The sequence below is a fragment of the Leptopilina heterotoma genome, unplaced genomic scaffold (assembly GCF_015476425.1).
Source record: "Leptopilina heterotoma isolate Lh14 unplaced genomic scaffold, ASM1547642v1 Lhet_218, whole genome shotgun sequence".
Classification (NCBI taxonomy): Eukaryota; Metazoa; Arthropoda; class Insecta; order Hymenoptera; family Figitidae; genus Leptopilina; species Leptopilina heterotoma.
In genome coordinates this window covers 223052-246125 of record NW_025110935.1, presented here as the reverse complement: position 1 = coordinate 246125, position 23074 = coordinate 223052, and the positions used below count along the sequence as shown (strand labels likewise).

Here is a 23074-nt window from a genome sequence, read left to right as displayed (position 1 = left end):
TTGTGAAATGAAAAGTAATTTTTATTGAATGTTTTAAATGTAACAAAGAATTTAACATAATTAAGTTTGAATATAATTGAGAGTTAACCCACTTTATGCAAAAATATTTTCTTTTTTGAATTTGGCGCCAAAAGATTTCATGAAGTTGCCGCCTAGAGGGCATGAAAATTCTCTCACAAACGAAATAAAATGAATAGAATACATGAATCATTTTAGTGATACAAACATGTTTCGTTTCAGTCATAAAATAAATTATATTGTAGATTACAATAACAAATAAATTGTTAATAAATCTTATTAATAAACAAAATTAGAGAAATTTTTGTTTCTAAATTACAGACTTTCCTCTTTTTCTAGAAAATATTTACGATAATAAATTACGATATAAGTTGATACGAACTTTTCTGACTGGATAACTTTTGGTCGAAGCAGTGAATTACACTTAAGTATTTAATATTAAAGGCACCTCAAGGATAATCATCTGAGCAATCATTTTATGAGATAATGACACTCGGCGTAATTTCTCCATTTGGGGTTCGTGACAAGTACAAAAATATGCAAAATCAGGTCAAGAATACGGTTTTGAAAACAAAATTTTTAAAAATTAATGGCCAAAAAAAGCAGTGCAACATAAAAATAAAAAATTATTTTTTACACAGGTTCTATGGGACCCTGAAACAAATGGACCTAAAATAACTATTGTTCCTAATTCAAAAATTTTATTATAATTACAATTTATCATAAGCTAGGCAAACGAAAAAAAAATCCAATTCAGAACAAAGATTAATAATTTCACACATTATCTTCAATTGCAACAATATCTGCAAACTTCGACTTACAGAATCGATTGCAATTCAAAAGCAATATTGATAATAATATTGCAATTCGAACAGGAAATGCAAAAAAAAAAAAATTTCCCTTCATCTAAAATAAACTACAAAAGAAAAAAATATACAGAAGCAATAAAGATGAACTAAAGAAAAAGAAGAAAAAAAAATGGCAAAATAAAATTAATGACCATGACAATGCGAAAGAATTTTTGAAGCACACCATCTCTTCAATTTTAATCTGACAGCACAGCGTTTTGATAATTTTTATTATCTAAGAAAATTCACGCGGCATATATAAATACAAAACTTGAGAACATGAACGGCACATGTCAGATATAAACGCGCTTTCTTCTCGTACGTATCGTGTAGACAGTAATTGTTCAATCCCATAAAGAGTGTGTAGTTCAAGAACTCATTTCTACAGGTCAGTGCCAATAAATCGATGAGCAATTTTCTAACCAATTTAAGTGTCGATTAAAATGATTACGTTTTACCAGTGATATGAGATATTTCTCAAGGGGTGATAGTAGGTATAATAATAAAAAAAAAATTCGCGATGGAAAAACGATTATATACCTTCTAAAATTATTATTTTTACGATTAAAAATTGGATATATATTGGTTTTTGAAATAAAGAAAACTTGTTCAATTTTTTTATTTTTTTCAATCAAAAAGTGGATCGAATATATTTTAATTGAAAATATTTGGGTTAGTTTTAATTCTTCTTTATATAACGGTTTGTGCTAAAAAAGTGAGTGTTTCTTTTTTTGGTTTTTTTAAAGTAAAGAATTATTTACTTAAGATTTTTTTTATTTACTTTGATTTCTGTTGGAATTCAAATATTTTTTGTGTTTGTTTATATAAAATTATTAACACGAGCTTTGCCGGTATGTTTATATAAGTAAATAATTATTGTTTGTCTAAGATTTTTCAACTGGTTTCTCTTTTGACCGTGTATTTTATTAGTACAGTTTTTTTTACTCTCTAAATCCTAATTAAAGGATTAATTATTTTATTTAATTTTTATGTTTACTTTCACTTTCGACAGACTTTTATTTTTATTTACATTTTCGCTTCTACTTTTACAAATTTTACACTTTTTTTTAAATATAAGTTTCTTTTTTATAAATTTTTATTTTCACTATAACTTCATTTTTATTTTTAATTTTCACAGTAAGAGATTTTTGTTATTAAATTTACTTTGACAGATTTTTATTTTTTACTTCCATTTTCATAGCTACTTTTAGAAATTTTCAACTTTCACTTTCACTTTGATAAATTTTTATTATTCATCGATTTTTTTTTCTTTCATTTTCAATTTCACTTTGACAGATTTTTGTTTAAAATTTTATTTCCAATTTCTCTTTGACAGATTTTTATTTTCACTTTCATTTTCACAGTTACTTTTTTTTACTACTATTTTCACAGTGTTAGCAAATTTTCAACTTTTATTTTCACATTTGTAAGTTTTTACTTCCACTTTGACAGATTTTTGTTTTTACTTTAAATTTATGTCCAAAAATCTGAACTTTCAAATGAACAAAGATTTTTTGTATATTTCGCTAAAATTCAAATTTTGTTAGAAAACAGTTTTTAGTTAATTTCGAAAATTAATTACTTTTCATAAATGTTAAAATTAGTTTATTTTTAATTTAATGCTAGTAATTTCTAATTTTTAAAAATATTTAAACAGAAAGTCGATTATGTAATTTCATTTTCACTTTCATTTTGACTTTCATTTTCATTTTTACTTTCACTTTGACAGACTTTTATTTGAATTTACATTTTCGCTTCTACTTTTACAAATTTGAAGTTTCTTTTTTATAAATATTTTTATTTTCAAAATAACTTTATTTTTATTTTTGATTTTCACACTGAGAGATTTTAGTTTTTAATTTCATTTTCAATTTCATTTTCAATTTGACTTTGACAGATTTTTGTTTAAACTTTCATTTTCAATTTTCCTTTAGTCAGATTTTCATTTCGACTTTCATTTTCATTTTTTACTTTCACTTCTTCTTTCACTTTAATAAATTTTTATTTTTATTTTCATTTTCACTTTTACTTTGACAGAATTTCATTCTCACTTTTATTTTTTTTTCTTGACAGAATAAATAAAAAATAAACCGTAAATGAAAAAAATCAAAGTTAAAATTTAAGGAGAAAGCTCTTTAAATTTTAACTTTAATTTTTTTCATTTACGGTTTATTTTTTATTTATTTATATTTACGGTTACAGATTTTTCACTTTCAATTAACTTTTCTTCTTATCTTCAAAAAAAAAAATAAAATAAAATTCACGAAAGTCGTGAGAACGAAAGTGAAAGTAGAAATGAAATTACTAATCGACCCCAAGAAAAAATATATTCATTTACTTTATTGTTCAAAAATTGAGGAAAATTTCTATTTTACGTTGATTTTATTTTTATTTTCACTTTGATAGAAACCGAAAATAAAAATCTGTCAAAGTGAAAATGAAAATCAATCAAAGTGAAAGTGAAACTATTAAAATTTATAAAAATAATTGAATTCTTCCAAAGAATTTTATTATTTATGAAAACAAAGTGAATTCTTACGAAGAATTATATTAAATTTTTTGAAAATATAAACAAAAATAATTATGTACTTAATTAAATACTTAATTTATATTAAATTTTTTTATTTTAAAATTTTTTTAATTTCCATTATGAAATTATTCATATTTATAAGATAACAGAAAAAAAATAATGTCAAATCGTTAAATTGTTAAAAAAAACAAAACAAAAACGTTTCCCTAAATTCTCAAAAGAGTCTGAAGATCCAAAGTAAACAGTTTTCTCTCTCTCTCTCTTGGAGTTCACGGATTTAAATTTTCCACCACCTAGTGACTCTGTTTTTCTTCGATTGCGATTCTAATTGAAGTCGAATACTAAAGTTTTCTTGAGAATGCTCCCGCGAATATCGGAAGAAGCGATAAATCTTTAGAGTGAACAATAAGTTTCTCTGAAGAATTGCGTGGTGAGGAAGAAGTAAAGGGGGTACGGCAGGGGGGGGGGGTGGGTTATTTTATACGTATTCTAGAGAGGGAACAATGATTTGTTGGAAGAAATTCTTCGATTCTCTCATTCCAATTTCAGAAAATGGCCCAAGGGACACTGTCATGGCTGAATCAAGATTTCTTGGAAAAGGCCCTTAGAAAAGGAGAGAATGATGATTCGATTCAGGTGCACGATATATTCACGAAAGCAGCAACTGATAAAGGTGATAACTATACAAGTCAAATGATTCGCGCCACTATTGACTTATCGCGAAAAGTCGGTTGCCGAAATGTCACCGAGAAAAAGTCTCTCATCATTAAAGTTGTGCCGGATGAGAAAAAAACACGAGAATTGGTAAATTGTTTCAACTATTTATTTTTAATTACAAAAAAAAAGAAAAAAAAAGAAAATATTGGAGAAAATATTGGAGAAAAATCTTTAAGAGTTTCCAAATATTTATTAAATCAACTCATCTTTGTTTATATTTGTATTCTTTTATTTACTGATTCAATCTTTATCCGATATAATGATCCAGATAATGATTTCATAATTTTTCGAAATAAAAGATTTCTTTATGTTACGTTTTAATTACAAATATGAAAGAAAAATAATTGCTTTCTATACATAAAAGTAAAATATAGATATTCGCTTCTTCTATTGATTGCAAATTTATTTCTATTTTCCGCAAAGGAAATACTAACGAGATATCGAAAATTATTTTTTGCTCCAAAGTCTGGAATAATTTTTATCATTTATCTTTGTAAATTTATTTGGAAAAGTTAAATTACAGAATTTTACCTCAGGAGTCAAAATTTATACAATTTAATAATTGTCGAAGTGAAAGTCAAAGTTAAAATCGAGGTCAAAGTCAAAGTCAAAGTCAAAGTCAAAGTCAAAGTCAAAGTCAAAGTCAAAGTCAAAGTCAAAGTCAAAGTCAAAGTCAAAGTCAAATATTGAAAAATCGAAATAATTAATGGAAAAAAATTCGCAGGTGGAGAAAGCAGGTCTTTTTGGCACAGAAATGATAATGTTGATAGAGACTTTGCCAAAGATGAATGAAATTCAAGGAAATATCAAACCGTTTAACGCGAAAGGATACTACATTCAGAAAAGTGATCCGCCTCTTCTTGTATTCGACGATTTAGCACCAATGGGATTCCGAATGGCTAATCGTCAAGCTGGACTTGACATAGATCACAGTTTAATGGCTCTCCGATCACTTGCAAGGTTTCACGCTTGTTCGATTGCAGTTTGTGAAAAGGTCTGTCACACTTAATGACAATTATCTTCTTTCTTATAAACACACAGACTGTTCATGACACACTGTTACATTACAAATCGAAAAAAATTCGCGCAATTCTCCCTCTTCTTATTTTATTAAGTTTTTTTTACATTAGCAAAAGAAATATTTTGTTAAAAAACTTATTTTTTTAGATTTTAGATTTTGTTTTTTCCTGACTATTCCCTGACTTACAGAAAAAATTTTGACTTTTTCCCTGACTCTAAAGAATTTTTAAATAAATATTTATTAATCATTATAATTCTTCCATCGGAATTAGGAGTTTAAAAAATTTTAAATTCAAACCTTTCACATTTGAATTACTCATAAAAATATTATTATAAAACATGAAGAAATCGATCACTCGAGTAATCCATTTATTCATGTTTTATAATAACTAAAGTTCATTATTTTATATTATAAGAATATTCATTGTTACTGCAACTTCTTCAAAATTATTTTCATCACTTCAATTCTATTATTATTTTCAAGAAGACAGAATTCAATTACATTTCACAAATAATAAAATTCTTTGCTGAAATTCAAATATTTTTCAAATCTACTATTTTAATAAAATTTTTAAAAAGAATTCAATTATTTTAAAACAATGTAATAAAATTCAATTATTTTCATAAATAATAATATTCTTCACAGGATTTCAATTATTTTTTTAAAAAAAAATGTAATTCAAATTCGTTGGTAAACTTCAATTATTTTCCTAAATAATAAAATTCTTCACAAGATTTCAATTATTTTTAAAACAATTTTAAATAAATTCTTCGAAAAATGTAATTAATTTCAAAAATTTTATTACAATTCTTCGAAAAAAATAGATTAACAATTATCAATTATTTTTAATAATTTTTGCAAAAATTCCTAGAGAATTTTCAAATCCATATCTTTACAATTCAATTTTAATAAATTACGATTATTTGAAAATTCTTCAATTAAATATATATTAGAAAATAAAAACTTCAAATAATTTTAACAAGAATTCAATTAAACTTTTTCAAAAAAATTAATTCTATAAAATTATTAGTTAAAAATATGAAAAATTCAGAATTTCAAAGGTTTAATTTAAACTAGTTTAACTTAAATTAGTTTTTCAAAGTTTTAATTTAAACCATTTACAAAATTCAGTTATTTAAAAAAACTTTAACTGAAAGTCATGTTTAATTCAATTTTTTCTGAAAAATTCTACGTGAATTCAATTATTTAAATCCATAAATAATTTATTGAACAATTGAATGTTTCTCAATATTTAATTGTAATAAAGAATTTTATCAACAAATTTTTAAATAATTAAGTTTCAGAGAAATTTTGTATTGTTTGTGAAAATAATTGAATTTAAATACCAATTTTTGAGAATAATTGCATTTTTCAATAAATATATTTAAAATCGTATTGAAAAAAAATTGCTATTCTATGTTAAGTTTTATTATTTATAGAAATAATTGAATTTTTGAGAAGAATTTCATCAAATTTTCTTTCAATAATTGAATTCCCTTAACATTTTTTATTATCTCTGAAAATCATTGAATTCTTGCGAAGAATTTTATAAAAAATTTTTTTAGAATTCAATTCTTTAGAGTATTTTGATTAAAATAATTGAAATCCTGCGAAAACTTTTATTATTCATGTAAATAATTGAATTCCTGTAACAAATTTTGTTAAAATTTGAAATTTTTTAAATTTTTACAAAAAAATGGATAAAAATATTTTTAAATAATTGAATTTATGAGAAATTATTATTATTTATGAAAATAATTAAATGTTTGCGTAGAATTTTATTTTGTCTTTTTCTAAATAATTGAATTCGTTTTGCAAAATTTTATTAAAATAGTAGTTCTATTGAAATCATTGAATGGAGGAAAATTTTTGAAAATAATTAAATTTCAGAGAAGAATTTTATTATTTTTAATTTTCTTTTTTGGTTAAAAAAAAAAAAACTTAAACAAAATTTTTCTAAAATTCTTTAAATAAATGATTTTAATAATTAATGGTTTTAATAAATGTTTTAAAAAAATGCAAATGTTCTTCAAAGAATTAGAAATAAAATTTTTCAGACAAAGTTTTTCGCATAAAATTGTTAATTAAAAGTAAGGAAAATTAAGGTTTTCAAATATTTGAATTTGAGGAATGTTTCCAAAATTCCATTATTTAAAAAAATTTCAAATATTTGTAACTTCTCAAAATTCGATTATTTTTTTAGAAATTTTAAATAAAATTCTTCTATAAATCAATTATTTTTAATAATTTAATAATTAATAATTAAAAATATATGAAAAAATTCAATTGCTTTCAAAAGAATGTGAATTTCTTAAAATTACAATTATTCAAAAATCCAATTTCTTTTAGAGTTTTATATCTAAAATTCTCCTATAACTCAATTATTTTTAATCACGAATTAAATATATTTTTGAAAGTTCAAGTATTTTCAAAAGAATTTCAATTACTAAAATTTTTCAAAAAACTGAATTCTTTAAAATTTCTAATTAAATTCATTTAAAATTCAATTTTTCTAAATTTCAAGTTAAAACCTTTTAGTTCATCTATTTATGAAAATTGTAAACACAACTCTTTAAAAATTCAATTAATTTTGAAATATTTAAGTAAAATTATTGATTAAATAATTTACAAGTTATATAATTTTATGATAGTTTTTCAGAAATTAAGTTATTTAAAAAGAAATTATTGTCAGAAATAGAAAAAATTGAAGGTTTTGTATTAGAATTCGTGGTAATTTCATAGTTTATGAGGCAAACAAAAAAGATCCCAAAATTCAGAATTTTCTTATGAATTCTAAAGATTAAAATTTTTTTCAGTAATTTTAATAAAAATCCCCGACTTTTCCCTGAATTTCCTGACTTGTGTCAACCCTGAAACAATTAATTTAATTACTCTACTTGAAAATTTAGATCAAAGGGATAAATTAACCATAACCTACATAGATCCGAATTTTAAACTCGAACAACAATAAAAAAAATCCCAAAAGAAAATTGATTAATTAAACGATTATTTTATTGTAATCTTGAAATAATGTTTGTATTTGCTGATGAATCATTTCCTTGACTAGTTCACTGAACTCAACCACCACCTGTTGGACATTTCATGCAAAGGGGGAATCTTCAGCACACTTAACTCAAGCTTCAGATAGAGTGAGAGACAGAGACTCTTGTTAAGAAATAAAAATCAATTACATTCAATAATATTTGTTTCGCAAATTATCACTGATTTCACGATTTTCAATTAAATTTCAAATAAACATAAAAATAAAAGAAAAAAAAAGGAAAAAAAGAAAAAAAAAAACATTGGTGAAAAATAAGATATGGGAATAAACCATTTTAGAAAAAAGAGGTTCGTAGTTCACATGACACGGTTAAACTTAGATACGCAAGGTCGAGTCACCCTTTGTTGGCAACGGTGGCAATAAAAGTCCACGGTTTTCGTTCAAGTCAGACTTTTCTCTTTTTTCTTCTTCTTGAAACGAGTTGAACTCGCAGTTTCGACAGAATTTTCAACGCCACACTGGGAAGTTAGTAGGACATGGGTAAATTTGAAAGGGGAGCACAACCAAAGTTCAATATCTTTTATTATCCTGATACTGTTGTACGTGATTTCGAGAAATAGATTGGGAAATGAAAAAATCGTGCTTCACACTTTAAATCAGACAAAGACTAAAATACAAAAGACGAGAAAGAAATTTTTAAAATTTATTTTGCACCACTGAAACACACCTTTTTCTATCAGACCAAATTTGAACTTTAATTTATCTCCTGAAAATGATCAGATATTTCATTTATCTAGATAAAACTTTTTTGTTAACATAAAGTTCTCCCTTCTTCTTCTTCTTTTTTTACAAGAAAAGTTTATGAGTTCCTCCTTCCTGAAGTACTAAGATTGAAGTAAATTCTTTAATTGACCAATAACCCACTTGTACTTTTTTAAGAGGCCAACAAATAAAAAAAGTTTAGAACTTTATTATCTCGTGAAAAACTTATGCAATCTCAAACTCTTACGGCTTGAATTTCACTTTTTGCGGTTTTTTTTATATTTAAAGCAATAAGATTCAGCAATCGGAAACAATAAGTGCTGAAAATGATATTTGAACTTATACAAAGTTATGTAATCAAAATTACTTTCAATTAGAAGCTTGTGTTTAATTAAAAGTTTCTATTTTATATAAATTACAGCATGAACGATTCAAAATTATTAAATTTCTCGAAACGAATACAACCCCAAAAATATGTTATCGAAAAAATTGACTAACGTTTTATGTTACTGCAAACTATCTGCATAATTTTCTGTTTCAAATTTCAAATGTTCAACTTTTCACCCCTTTAGCTAATTAGAGAACGTTTCGCGGTTCTTGCTTTATAGCGATGTTATACGACTACTTTAATGAGGTGGTTTCAGAGCAGTTATAAAAACCCACCACTAAATCCGGATGTTAAATTATGCAAAAAGAAGATTATGTTTCCTAGAAAAATATTTTTTTTCCCCTCCTAGTTGTTTAAATTTATCACTATTTCTAATTAACATAAACAATTAATATTTATTATTCTATTTAGCAAAAAAACGAAATAATAAAGTTTCATTTATTAACAGGAACCAAAGACAAAGGAAATTTACAATAAGGGAATGTTTAATAGTGCTCATGGTCCAGAAATGTCACAATTTTTTAATTCGAGCGTTAAAGCATTGGCTAAAGAAATGGCGAATTGGTCTGAATTTGATCCCGAGTAAGTATTTAAAAAAATTATTTTCACTTATTACAAAACTGATATAAAAAAAAATTATATCACACTTTAATTTTTAACCTTTTATGGTGTCTCACATGCAGTCATTTTTTATTCGGATTGAGAATTTATTAATATGTTTTGTAAATATTTTAGAATTTCCGAAAAATTATTAAAACTGTCAGAAGTAATTTACACGAAAGGAATTGAAGCGTGTGAATTGAAAAAGGACGAGTTTCACGTAATAAATCATGGTGACTTTTGGGTAAATAACATGCTTTTCCGGTACGACAATCATGGGAAAGTGATTGATCAAATTTTCGTAAGTTCACTAAAATACTTCTTACGCCCCGTTTAGGAGAGTCGAGGAATAAAAAAGAAAGGATTATTTCCATGCAAAACTTTTAAGCGCGAAATTAATTGCACTTCGTAGAGTAATTAATTAAAATATGAATCGAGAAAAATAAAACGAAAACATTCGGACAATGATTAAAAATATATATTTAGTCCAAATAATTTTTTCAATCTTTTTTAAACAAGAGAATAATTTTACTAATAATATTAAAATATTATAGGCATATTTTCAATTTTTTCCCTAAACGAAAATTGGGATGAAAAATAGATATCAAAACAATTTGTTCAAATTTTGTAAATAAAGATGAGAATTATCATTTTTGATATTGAATATTAATAGTTGATATAAAGTTTGTTCTTCGGTAAAATTTAGTACTTATAAACTGCATCAAAGATAAACATGTCTAGCGGAACGATTCGACTTTGTGTTGACTTAGGGATCACTAAGTCAGTCTAAGTTTTCACTTTTGAGACTCGAGAGAGAAAAGCATTCGTTTTCTTAGAGTGCATTTGTTGGATGAGTTGTAAATTTGGAATTTAAAGCCAACAAAATGTAATTTTATAACAAAAATGAAAAATCCTCTTTTGTAGCTTCTCTTATATTATATATGCTCTCAGAAAAAAGAGCACTTTTGATTGAAGTAAAATATTTTATTTTTAAAAGAAAACGGGCAATGTTGGTTTAATGTTTCACTTATTATTTAAGAGTTTTTAAATCGTTTCTGTTTAATTTCTACTTAATCAGCGTTTTAATTGAAAAAGGGGATTTTTTTATTAAAAAAGAAATTCTTATTTAGAAAAGAATTTTTATTTAAAAAGAAATTTTTTATTGAAATACAATTTTTATTTAGAAAAGAATTTTATTTAGAAAAGAATTTTTATTTTAAAAAAAACTTTTTACTAAGAAAATAAATTTTATTTCGAAAAGAATTTTTATTTGAAGAAGAATTTTTACTTAGAATATAAATTTATTTAGAAAAGAACTTTTATTTAAACTTTTACTTAGCAGAATTTCTTATTTTTAACAGATAATATTAAATAAGTTGAATGTTCAAACTTCAAAATTTCCATTTTGACAAATTTTTATTTTCACAAACGTTTATTTGTAAGAATTCTTAAAACGAAGAATGATAATTAGATCCAAATTGCAAAAAAACTATAAATAAAATTTAACATGAATTTTCAAAATTGATTAATAATATTTTTCAAAATAATTTTTTTGCAGCAAAATTTGAAAATTTGTTCAAAATATTTCGGACATTTTAATTCTTATCACACTAACAGTTCAGCGTTATTAGAATTTTAAAAATTTCTAAAAATTAAAATTCGCTAAAATAAGAATTTTGTCATTTAAAAATTCTGTTTAGATATTTTCAAATTCTGTTGAATAAAAATTCTTCTTAATAAAAATCCCTATAGTTAAAAACGAAAATTTTTTTAAATAAAAAATTTTTTAAATGAAAATTCTTTTAAATCAAGATTTTTTTAAATGAAAATTCTTTTAAAGGAAAATTTATTTAAATGAAAATTTTTTTGAATGAAAATTTTGTTAAATAAAAATTCTTTTAATATACAAGCACAAGAAAATAATTACATTTTCAATTTTATGAAAGTATTTTAAAATTTAGAGACAATATGACCAACAAAAGAAGCAAAAACTAAATAAATAAATTTTTGATGTAAGAAATTCTAATTTTTGAAAATAAAAATGGACTGAATAAAAATAGTTACAAATTTGTTTATACGAAAATTTCGATTTTTATCTTATATACTTTTGTTAAATTTAGTAATTAATTGTTTTGTGCTAGTCGATTATGTAATTATATTTCAACTTTCACTTTCATTTTCGCTTTGAAAAAATTTTTTTCACTTTCATTTTCACTTTGAAAGATTTTCATTTTCATTTTGACAGTGATTTTTTTATTTTCACTTTCATTTTCAAAATAATAAAGTCAAAATGAAAGTGAAAATAAAAAAATATGAAAATAAAATGTATCAAAGTGAAAATGAAAATGTTAATGAAAATAAAATTCGGTCAAAGTGAAAATGAAAGTGATAATAAAATTCTATCAAAGTGGAAATGAAAGTGAAAAAAATTCTATAAATTGAAAGCAAAAATAAGAGAGTTCTATTATGATTTTCATTTTAAAGATGATTGTTTTCACATTCATTTTTACTTTTACAAATTTTATTTACAATTCGATAGATTTTTATTTTCATTCTCATTCTCGCTTTATCAAATTTTTTATTTTTCCTTTCATTTTCACTTAATTAGATTTTTATTTTTACTTCGATAGATTTTCATTTCCGCTTTCTATTGAAGTGAAAATGAAATTTAAAAAATTTTCAAGTTGAATATGAAAATAAAGGTAACAATAAAAATAAAAATCTTTCAAATGGAAAAAGAAAGGGAAAAAGTAATCTATCAAAATGATAGTAAAATGAAAATGTAAATAGAATTATATCATTCTGAAAGTGAAGATAAAATTTAAAGTACAAAAAATATTACATAATTGACTCTTTGGTGTCAGTTTTCAAAAATTCAAAATGGCGGATCCAATATGGCGGAAGTTTTTTTTTTTAAAAAAGTAATTGGTTTTGCTATTAAAATTTGATACTAAGGGATTTTTAGGGTCGCTGAATGTAAATGTAAATTAAAATTTTTTATATGATTAATTATTCTTTAGTTATTATGAATAAATTGTCACAAAATGTTCAGAAAGTCAGTTTTCTGCACACGGAGAAAAATATAAAGTAACTTTTATTACTTTTATTGTAAAACATTTCTGGTAACTTTTACTACTTTTGGAGTAAATTTTGGTACGTTCGAAGTAAATTTTACTAATTTTTTGTTTACAAATATGTTCTTTGAACGTAGCAAAATAGTAAATTTTTTCCTACGTTCAAAGAAAATATTTGTAAAAAATTAGTAAAATTTACTTCTATTTACTTCTAAATTTACTACTAAATTTACTACTAAATTTACTACTAATTTTTTACAAATATGTTTTTTGAACGTAGCAAAATTTACTATTTTGTTACATTCAAAGAACATATTTGTAAAAAATTAGTAAAATTTACATCGAACGTAATAAAACTTACTTCGAACGTAGCAAAATTTACCCCGAAAGTAGTAAAAGTTACCAGAAATGTTTTACTATAAAAGTAGTAAAAGTTACTTTATATTTTTTTCCATCTGAGATTAGAAAGAAGAAACAGAACGAACCAAATTACTGACACCCATGAACCCAAAGTAAGAAAAATAATTTTTTTTTCTAATGAACATTTCTTTTAAGCGAACAAAAAAAAAGAAGAAAAAAATGTATGTCGCCTATAACAAAATCAGAATTTCACGGGTTCCGCTGTGGTGAACGTCTCAGAAGAAAAATCATGCAATATGAATAATGCAGTGAGTTCAATTCGATTGGATTCGACTGCACTCGAGTAGACATCCACCTGCCCCACTTTTACGTCGCGTCAGCACCCTCGACTTGGACTACTTCCGAAACACAAATTCCTCTTCTTTTTTCCCCCATACGATTCTATTTCCAATTCAATACGTGCCTGAAACTCAACTCCTCGATTCTCGCTCGACTGATTTCAGGTGGATTTCCAATTGTGCGTTTACGGCACTCCGGCCATTGATCTTCACTACTTTCTCAATACAAGTGTATCGCAGGAGGTCTACGAGGACAGTATGGAGCTGCTTCTCACCGAATACGTAAATTCACTTTCAAACTGGATGCAGCTGAGTGGATGTAAAACAGAGCCAATTAGTCTCGAGGGACTGAAGAAAGTTTTAAAGGAACGTGAAATTTTTGGCCTCATTGCTTCAGTCACTGTTCTGCCAATTGTTTTAGTCAATAAGGACGATGCGAAGAATTTCGATGAAATGCTCGACGAGAATGGCGAAATCAAGGACGGCGGTTATTATAGGGGTGAAATTTACCGTCAAGTTGTAGGGAAACGATTACCGAAATGGCACAAAAAGGGTTTACTTGATTTGTAAATTTTAAAGAGAAAAAGCAAAAAATTAATTAGGATATTCTAATGATAATTTTAATTAGACAATTTTTGTCCGTTATAGAAACTAATTGAAAACCAAAGATTGTTAAATTTAGATCTTCGTTACTAAAATTGAATGTGTTAATTAGATTCTTTTTTTTTCAACATAAACGAGAAATAGTGATAACAAATTAGAGCTGTGAATTTAGTTCAAGTCGATCAGTATTTTATTTAGGTGTAATGTATAAGTGATTGAAAATTCACTACAAAAATAAGTGATTAAGAGCAGAGAACTTAAATGCGAATTACTGACAAATTTTTATTTATTATATTTCTAAAGTTCTAATAGTTCAAAATTCAAAAATTAAAATGAATGAAATTTATTTCTTCTCCAAAATAAAAATTTTACTACAATAATTTTGTAAAACGTTTCGAAGAAAATTAATTATTAAAGTTTCGAAATGTTTAATTTTTCAAGTTTTATTAGAATCAGTAATTTATGAAAATATTTTTAAAGAAAAATATTTCCATCATTTAAGCTTTCGAAACTTGTGGATTTTATCATTATTTCGTAAATTAGTTAGTAATTTCAATTTTATCGTTTATGCACTTCTTCTTGTAGTGAATTTATTTTCTTATAGTTTTAGTTCTTAAAAAATGAAAATATTTATATTATATTACAAAAATATTTTTCAAAAATAAAATTTCTTTTTGAAAACATTTTTGATTTTCACCCTTATAATTGTTTCGAGAAATTTTATTAAAATTGTATTAAAAATAATTAAATTCCTGCGCAGAATTTTAATATTTATCAATACAATTGAATCTCTAAGATAAATTTAATTATAATTATAAAGAATAATTTAATAGTTCAAGAAATTTTGTTAAAATTTTTCTGAAAATAATTGAATTCTAGCGCAAAAATTTATTATTTATGAAAATAATTGAAATTCTAACGAAGAATTTTATTAAAATTATTGAAAATAATTGAATTCCTGCGTTGAATTTTAATATTTGTGAAACCAATTGAATTCTTGCCAAAAAGTTTATTAACATTTTTTTAATAATTGAATCAAATTCGTGGACAGAATTTTATTGAAAATTGTATTAAAAATAATTGATTTTCTAAAAATTATTTTATGATTTATGAAAATAATTGAATCTCTACGAAGAATTTTATTATAATTATTAAAAATAATTATATTCTTTCAAGAAATTTTATTAAAATTGTATTGGAAATAATTGAATTCCTCCGTAGAATTTTAATATTTATGAAAATAACTGAATTTATAAAATAAAATTTATTATAGTTATAAAGAATAATTCAATAGTTTAAGAAATTTTGTTAAAATTTTTCTGAAAATAATTGAATTTTAGAAAAAAAAATTTGTTATTTATGAAAATAATTGAAATTCTTGCAAAGAATTTTATTTAAATTATTGAAAATAATTAAATTCCTGCGCTGAATTTTAATATTTATGAAAAAAAAATTCAATTCTTGACAAAAAGTTTATTAAATTTTTTTAAATTATTGAATTAAATTCGTGCACAGAATTTTATTGAATTTGTATTAAAAATAATTAAATTCTTTCGAGAAATTTTATTAAAATTGTACTCAATGTAATTGAATTCCTACGCAGAATTTTTATATTTATGAAAATATGTAAATAACTGAAATTCTTGACAAAAAGTTTATTAAAATTATGAAAAATAATTGAATTATTTCAAATGTTTGAAAAAAAAAATGTTTGCAAATAATTGAATAGCAGAAGAATTTATTCATTACTCATTTAATATTCAATTAATTTTGAAATATTTAAGTAAAATTATTCATGAAGTAATTTATAAGTAATAATTTCTTATGATATTTCGTCAAAACTTAAGTTATTAAAAAGAAATTATTGTCAGAAATAGAAAAAATTGAAGGTTTTGTATTAGAATTCGATATAATTTCATAGTTTGTGAGGCAAACAAAAAACAAAAATTAAAATAAAAAATATTTTCTTTTCACTGTTTCACCAAAAATAAAATTTCCCTAATTTTTTTGAAGTTTACGACGCTACTTTTCTAAGATTACATTTAATTTGCATTTTTTAGCAAAAAAATTACACTCTTAAAAAAATTAATTCATAACTAAGCAAAAGTGTGTAATTTAAATTATTTTTCATTTAGTTTGGTAAATTTTTGAAAAAATAATTTTTATGATTGAAAAATATAATTTCTAAAATTCACTTTGTAACCAGTGAAGAACATTTCCTATAAAAATAATCTACTGTAATATTTTTTTTCTCCTTTATTATTTTAATCTTGAGTAAACACTAAATAAAATGTATCTTGGAAATTACAAACAGAAAAAAATAGAAAACCTTGAAAAAAGAATATTTTTATTTTAATCTACAAACGAAAAGAAAATATTGAGCCACGTGTAAGTTGCAAATAAAAAACGAAACTGATAGAACAAAATTTTTAAAAAATCGTGTCAAAACAATTAAATTAGTCGTTAAAAATAAAATAGAAACATATTTATACAGATTTCATATATGTTTGTAAGAAAAAAACGCATAAAAGTGGGTATATAAGGAGGAAATTTAGAAAACTTTTCACTGTGCGAAAGATTTGAAGTTTATTTAAAAATGGAAATGAAAATAAAGAATACTTTTCTCATTTTAATTTTGGTTGTTCAATCTACTTTTACAATGACATCTCATTTTGAATTTACAGAAGAGGAAAAGGTAAGAAAGTTGTTATTAGATGATAATTATAAGAGTTACACTGAGAAAATAATATTTATTGAAACGAAAATAAACAATTGAAATAATTCTTAACAAACTATAAAGGTTTATTTTTTAGTATTTAAAATAGAATGAAAGAAGAGTCTTAAAATTAAATTTTTAAATCTTTTATACCTACAATTTTGATTGAAAACTTTAAATCTTTATTTCTAATAGAAGTAAATATTTATTTTAATAATATTTATTAAATTTAATAAAAAAAATGTTTTTTGTTCAACAATCATTTTTTTTAAATAGAGTGACAAGACCCCTTTGGAATTAAGGACTTTTAATAAGCTGTTGGAGTATAAGGAACTTTGCTTTAAAAATTTCAACATCATTAAAAATTGTGATTCCAGTTTAGGAATTAAAGGTTACTTGTTATCAGGAAAATATTTATTCTTTGAACTTCTTTTTTATATGAAGTACAGAAATGACACTTCATTATTAAATAGCACGATAGATAAAGCTGAAAAGTCTATAAAGAAATTAAATGATTTTTTAAGTGAATCTAAAGAGAAGTCTTGTAAAACAGATCATAAAGCTTTTGACGAGTACGAGAAAGATAGTTGGGTTAGTTGCAAAATTGATATCTGAATAGAAAAATAATTTTCGTTTCATGTAAAATGAGGATTTATAATAATTAATGACTTTATTATTTTTTTGTTCAAATTTTAGTTGGGTATAGTTTCAAATAATATCAGAGTAAGTAATAAATATTAACTAACATTATTACTCAGCTATTGGTTTTTAAATAAATAAACCAAACCTTAAAATCAGTTTCTTAATGTAAAATTATAAATTAAGCTAATATTTGAATTAATATAAGTTATTTTATTCGAAGTTGGGGTAAAAACCAAATAATCGACAATTAATCACGTGGCCCAAGTTGTAAATGATTTTAAATATATTCTAATATTCTTAACATGCAATTGCAGAGAATGTCACTTGACGATATAAATTATGCGTTTAACATAACATTATTGCAATATATTCTCGCCCTTTATCCGAAAATTGAAAATGAATCCAGTTGTCTTGATTTGAAAAAGGAAAGTGATAATTTTCAAAAAGTCAAAGAGTTATGTTCGCCGATTCAGTCAATGAGTGAATATCATGAAAAAGAAAAAGCTAATTTTATGGAAGCGGTATTGTATTTAACTCATTTTTCATTTGCAAGTAGCATAAAAGATTTGCCTTGTAACAATACAATTGAAACCGACTCACTTGTAAAGGAGCTGAAAGACCAAATGGTAAGAAAAGTCCCAATCAAAAAGTCCATACAGATATTGAATATTTGAAAAATTATTTTTTTAACAATGTGTATAATCGTAGGATTCAGCGAGAAACAACATTAAGCTTCGCGATAATTCTTCATAATTATCACTGTCTCAATATCCAAAGGAATGGTGAAAATTGGTGGAGGGTCTATTTTTATTTTTACATTTTCTTCAAACAAAATAAAAAAATGGTAAAAATTGGTGGAGGGTCTATTTTTATTTTTACCAATTTCTTCAAAGAAAACAAAAAAAAAAGAGTCAAATATGGCAAAAAATTTTTTGTAATTAGAACCACGTCGGTTCACGTTGGTGAAGTTCACAAACGTTTATAATCAACGATTTAGAAGAAAAAATATTTTCTACTCAAATTTTTACATATTATTGCTCAAAAACACTATCGTGAATTTTTTCATCAATAAAATTTGAAATAGAAAAATTTCTAAACAAAGAATTTGGAAAAATATTTTTATTTCTTGCAATCGTTGATAATAAACGTTGTGAATATCACCGACGTGTCCGTTCTAAGAATTTTCCAGAAGTTTTTATATCTAACAAATATATTGTTCTAGAAAATTATTTAATCCTAAATGTTCTAAAAATGTTCCAGAAGATTATTTGGTGGATAATTATTTTTCAGTAAAAGTATTATGTAAGACAATAGATAAAAATCTGCAGGTGTTTTTGATTTTACAGAATAATTTAATAAAAAATACATAATTTGCTTTATCGAAGTCATGCGCTGACAAAAATTCAATTGCTTTCGTGAAATGTCTATCAATGCAATTAAAATCTGAAAAAAAATTGTCTTTGTAGAAAATGACTCTTGTACTTAAATATGTTCAACAAAATTTATCACTAAACAGATTGTTGTATTTTTTTCACTTTTTCCTTGACCCTGGAGAATATTCTGATTTACTACAAAATTTATTAGATACTCCAAAAAATTAAGATTAACCTTAATTCAGATTTTCAAATTCAAACCTTTTGAAATTCAATAACTTAAAAAATTTAAGATTATAGAGTGATAAAATCATTATTTCATATCATAAGAATAATGTAAATATAAATTCAAATTTTCGAAGATTTTAATTTCTGAACCCTTTTCAAAATTCAATTATTTCTAAAAATTTACACAATACTGCTTTTAACATTCAATTATAATTAAAAAATTTTAAGTGATATTAATTTTTTAATCAATTTTTATTAAAAATTTTTTTGAGAATTCAATTATTTGAATACAAAAATAAATTATTTATTAAATAATTGAATATTTCTTGAAATTGAAATTTTTAACAGAATTAAATTCCTGTGAATTCTTGCAACGAATTTAAATAAAATTTTTTTAACCGAATTGAATTCCTGTGAAGAATTTTGATTGTGAAAATAATTGAATTCCGGAGAAAAATATTATTATTTATGAAAATAATTAATTTCAAGTGTAGAATTTTATTCAAATTTTTTTAAATAATTGAATTTCTCAGAATTTTTTAAACTTTTTTGAAAATAATTAAATTCTAACGAGAAATTTCATTAAAAAATTGAAAATAATTTAAACCTGGCGAAGAATTTTATTAAATTTTTTTTAAATAATTGAATTCCTGAAAAAATTTTTATTTTTGAAAAGAATTGAATTCTTGCGAAGAATTTTATTAAAATTTCTTAAATAATTGAATTATTTCGAAGAATTTTATTTTTTACGTAAATAATTGAATTATTTCGAAAAATTTTACAAACATTTTTGTCAATAATTGTATTCCTAAAAAGAATGTTATATTTTACGAAAATAATTGTATTCCATGATTAATTTTATTATAATTTTTCAAATTTATAAAGTATTTTATCAAAAATTTTTAAAATTGAATTCTCAAGAAAAATTTTTTTTATTTATAAAAATAATTGATTTCTTGCAAAGAATTTTATTCACATTTTTTTAAATGAATTCCGATAAAAAAAAGTAGGTATTATTTGTGAATATAATTAAATTTCGGAGAAAAATGTTATTATTTATAAAAATAATTAATTTCTTGTGAAAAATTTTATTTAAATTTTTTTAAATAATTAAATTGTATTCTATGATCAATTTTATTATAATTTTTTTTTTAATTTATAAAGTATTTTATTGAAATTTTTTTAAATAATTGAATTCTCAAAAAAAATTTTATTATTTACAAAAATAATTGATTTCTTGCAAAGAATTTTATTCGAATTTTTTTAAATAATTGATGTCCCATAAAAAATGTATTAATTGTGAAAATATGTAATTGAATTCTTAAGAAGAATTGTATTGAAAATAATTAAATTGTATAGGAAAATTTTATTAAAATTACTATTTTATTCTAAATCTTGTAAAGAAATTTTGGCCACATTTTTTTAAATAATAGAATTTTTAAAAGAAATTTGTTTAAATTTTTCGAAATAATTGAATGTCTCAGAACTATTTTTTTCAATTTTCTGAATATATTTGAATTCTTTCGAGAAACTTTATTAAATATTTAAAAATAATTAAATTGGTGCCAAAAAAATTTATAAAAAAAATTGGTAAGTATTTGAATTCCTGTGAAATTTTTATTAATATTTTGTTTAAATAATTGAATTATTTTGGAAAATGTTATTAAAATAGCAGATAATAAAAATAATTGAAATGAGGAAAATTTTTGAAAATAATTTAATTTCAGAGAAAAATTTTTATTATTTATAAAGATAATTGAAATTTTGACTAGATTTTTTATTGTTTATGAAGATAATTGGAATTTTGACGAGAATTTTTATAATTTATAAAGATAATTGGAATTTTAACATGAATTTAAAAAAAATTTTTGAATATAATTGAATTTATGGGAAGAAGTTTATCATTTTTGAAAACATTAATTGAATTTCTCTAATCAGTTGTTCTTAAAATTTCTATTTAAATCCATTAAAAATTGATATTTTCTAAAATTTTAAATTTAAAAAAAAATAATTATTGTCAGAAATAGAAAAAATTGAAGGTTTTGTATTAGAATTCTTGTCAATTTCATAGTTTATGAGTCAAACGAAAAAGACACAAAAATTCATAATTTTCTTATAAATTCTAAAAATTTAATTTTTTCCAGTATTTTAAATAAAAATCCCAGACTCTTCTCTGATTTCCCTGACCTGTGGCAACCCTGAAATTGTAGCTTTTAGATAGATGAAGTCGAATCTGTAGTATACAATTTCACTATCAAACTGCAATGATCTTTTATTTATATCAAGTGTATTTGAAACTAATTATGCCAGATGAGAAGTGTACAATGATGTGATGCAATACAGAAGATGATTGCTCCAACATATTATAGTTATAGAACGTTTGTGTTTGAAAATAATGAGAAATTTGTATCAAAGACTTCGCATAATAGAAACAATAGAAACAACTATATCAAAAGAGAATCCATGTCAAATGATATACTTATTAAACAGTTTGCACATTGTTCCACAATTTCAAACATACAATATAATATTGACCCGTCGCGTCGAAGTAGTTATCAATAGCAACTTTCCAAGTAATAAATTCTTCAAAATAACATATTATTTATCTTTTCCTGAAACGCAATATTTATTATAAATCACGATAAAACCTCTCGTTCCAATAAATAAATCACTATATATTTTAAGTGACCGAAAATGTCTAAAGATATATATGATCAAGATCTTCAAGAATTTATTATTTAGACTCAACATTTTATATCAGAAATAAATATTTTTATGAGTGTTTCTTAGAATCGCATTTTCTACCCTAATTCCACAATTTGAGGTCAGCTTTGGGATATAAATCAAAAAACGAGACACTTTGATCCGTTCATATAGGGGGAGGGGGGTTTAGGGAGAATATTAGAATCACATATAGGATCTATAATTTTTTTTTTCTCTCCCCCCTGTGAAATCTCTATTAAGCTGCGTGGATGTTTCGTGCGAAATAAGGAAGCTTCTTTTTTCTCTCTCAAAATTTATGATCATGAAAGGAATATAAACAGCAAATCGGTTTTTGAAGTCTATATATCAATTATTACAAGCATAGGTCTAACGAGAGCGCAGATCGAAGGGCAGATATCAAGCTGATTGAGTCTGTTACGTAATTAATCATCTCTAAATGGTGTCAAACTTAGTCATTAATTTCCTAGTCGAATCTATGTGATTAACTCTGAAAGCTAATTAATAACACTGAAAGCTGGGACATGTATTATAGCTTTCAATTAGACCAAACATGTGGCTGGTTTATATATATATATTTCTGCAGTGATTCGCGCACGAAATATGCCAGTGCATATGACGCGAAACAAACGGTCAAATTAATCATTACGATTCGTATCGTCAAAATACTAAAATAAGCCCTTATTAATCCAACTTCAAGGGTATGCATCCAAATATCCATAATATACACGAGGGCCATATGTGCGTAGAGGAACTCTGTCTCCTATATCAAAGACACGTATACGCGAGAATACTGAGCCAGATGCACATTATGCACCATTTTCGCCACACATATTGCACAACTACGTAAATTCTTCGTTATGTCACTATGTCAGTTCCGTTATATTATGTTTCCCTTTCTTAACTACCGTCGGAGGCAAATGTGTTACTTTTGGCACGAACCATTTATGAGATTCTGTATGTACACCAGTAGCTTTTCTCATTAAATTTCTCAACACTACTGACAAGAACAAATTATTATTATTATTATTATTGCTCATTTTAAAAAAGATCCCACTCATTTTTAAATCGATAATTTGAATTGCTCGCAGCCAGAAGAAAAAGTAAATTACTTTTTTTAGTAAAGAAGAATTT

General features: G+C 23.6%; 3 protein-coding genes across 4 annotated transcripts in view; 2 read left to right on the top strand and 1 right to left on the bottom strand.

The window, feature by feature from the left end:
• The window catches only part of LOC122501885 (basement membrane-specific heparan sulfate proteoglycan core protein-like), a 428837-nt gene that overhangs the window by 322258 nt on the left and 83505 nt on the right, over nt 1-23074 (bottom strand). The window lies entirely within an intron of this gene.
• Nucleotides 608-14384, top strand: LOC122501882. Its single transcript, XM_043611644.1, has 6 exons — nt 608-1254; nt 3946-4200; nt 4838-5107; nt 9734-9867; nt 10021-10186; nt 13823-14384. The coding sequence occupies exons 2-6, from the start codon at nt 3949-3951 to the stop codon at nt 14225-14227; spliced, it is 1227 nt and encodes a 408-aa protein (XP_043467579.1). The 5' UTR covers nt 608-1254; nt 3946-3948; the 3' UTR covers nt 14228-14384.
• On the top strand, nt 16795-19135 carry LOC122501886. Its single transcript, XM_043611651.1, has 5 exons — nt 16795-16955; nt 17253-17567; nt 17673-17699; nt 17933-18244; nt 18327-19135. Exons 1-5 carry the CDS (start codon nt 16857-16859, stop codon nt 18369-18371), a joined length of 798 nt encoding a protein of 265 aa, XP_043467586.1. The 5' UTR covers nt 16795-16856; the 3' UTR covers nt 18372-19135.

Coding starts and splice junctions, on each gene's coding strand:
- LOC122501882 (XM_043611644.1), top strand. CDS start 3,949: ATGGCCCAAGGGACACTGTCATGGCTGAATCAAGATTTCTTGGAAAAG. Junction 4,201..4,837: donor AGAAAAAAACACGAGAATTG/GTAAATTGTTTC, acceptor AAAAATTCGCAG/GTGGAGAAAGCAGGTCTTTT. Junction 9,868..10,020: donor TGGTCTGAATTTGATCCCGA/GTAAGTATTTAA, acceptor TAAATATTTTAG/AATTTCCGAAAAATTATTAA.
- LOC122501886 (XM_043611651.1), top strand. CDS start 16,857: ATGGAAATGAAAATAAAGAATACTTTTCTCATTTTAATTTTGGTTGTT. Junction 16,956..17,252: donor AATTTACAGAAGAGGAAAAG/GTAAGAAAGTTG, acceptor TTTTTTAAATAG/AGTGACAAGACCCCTTTGGA. Junction 18,245..18,326: donor AGGAGCTGAAAGACCAAATG/GTAAGAAAAGTC, acceptor GTATAATCGTAG/GATTCAGCGAGAAACAACAT.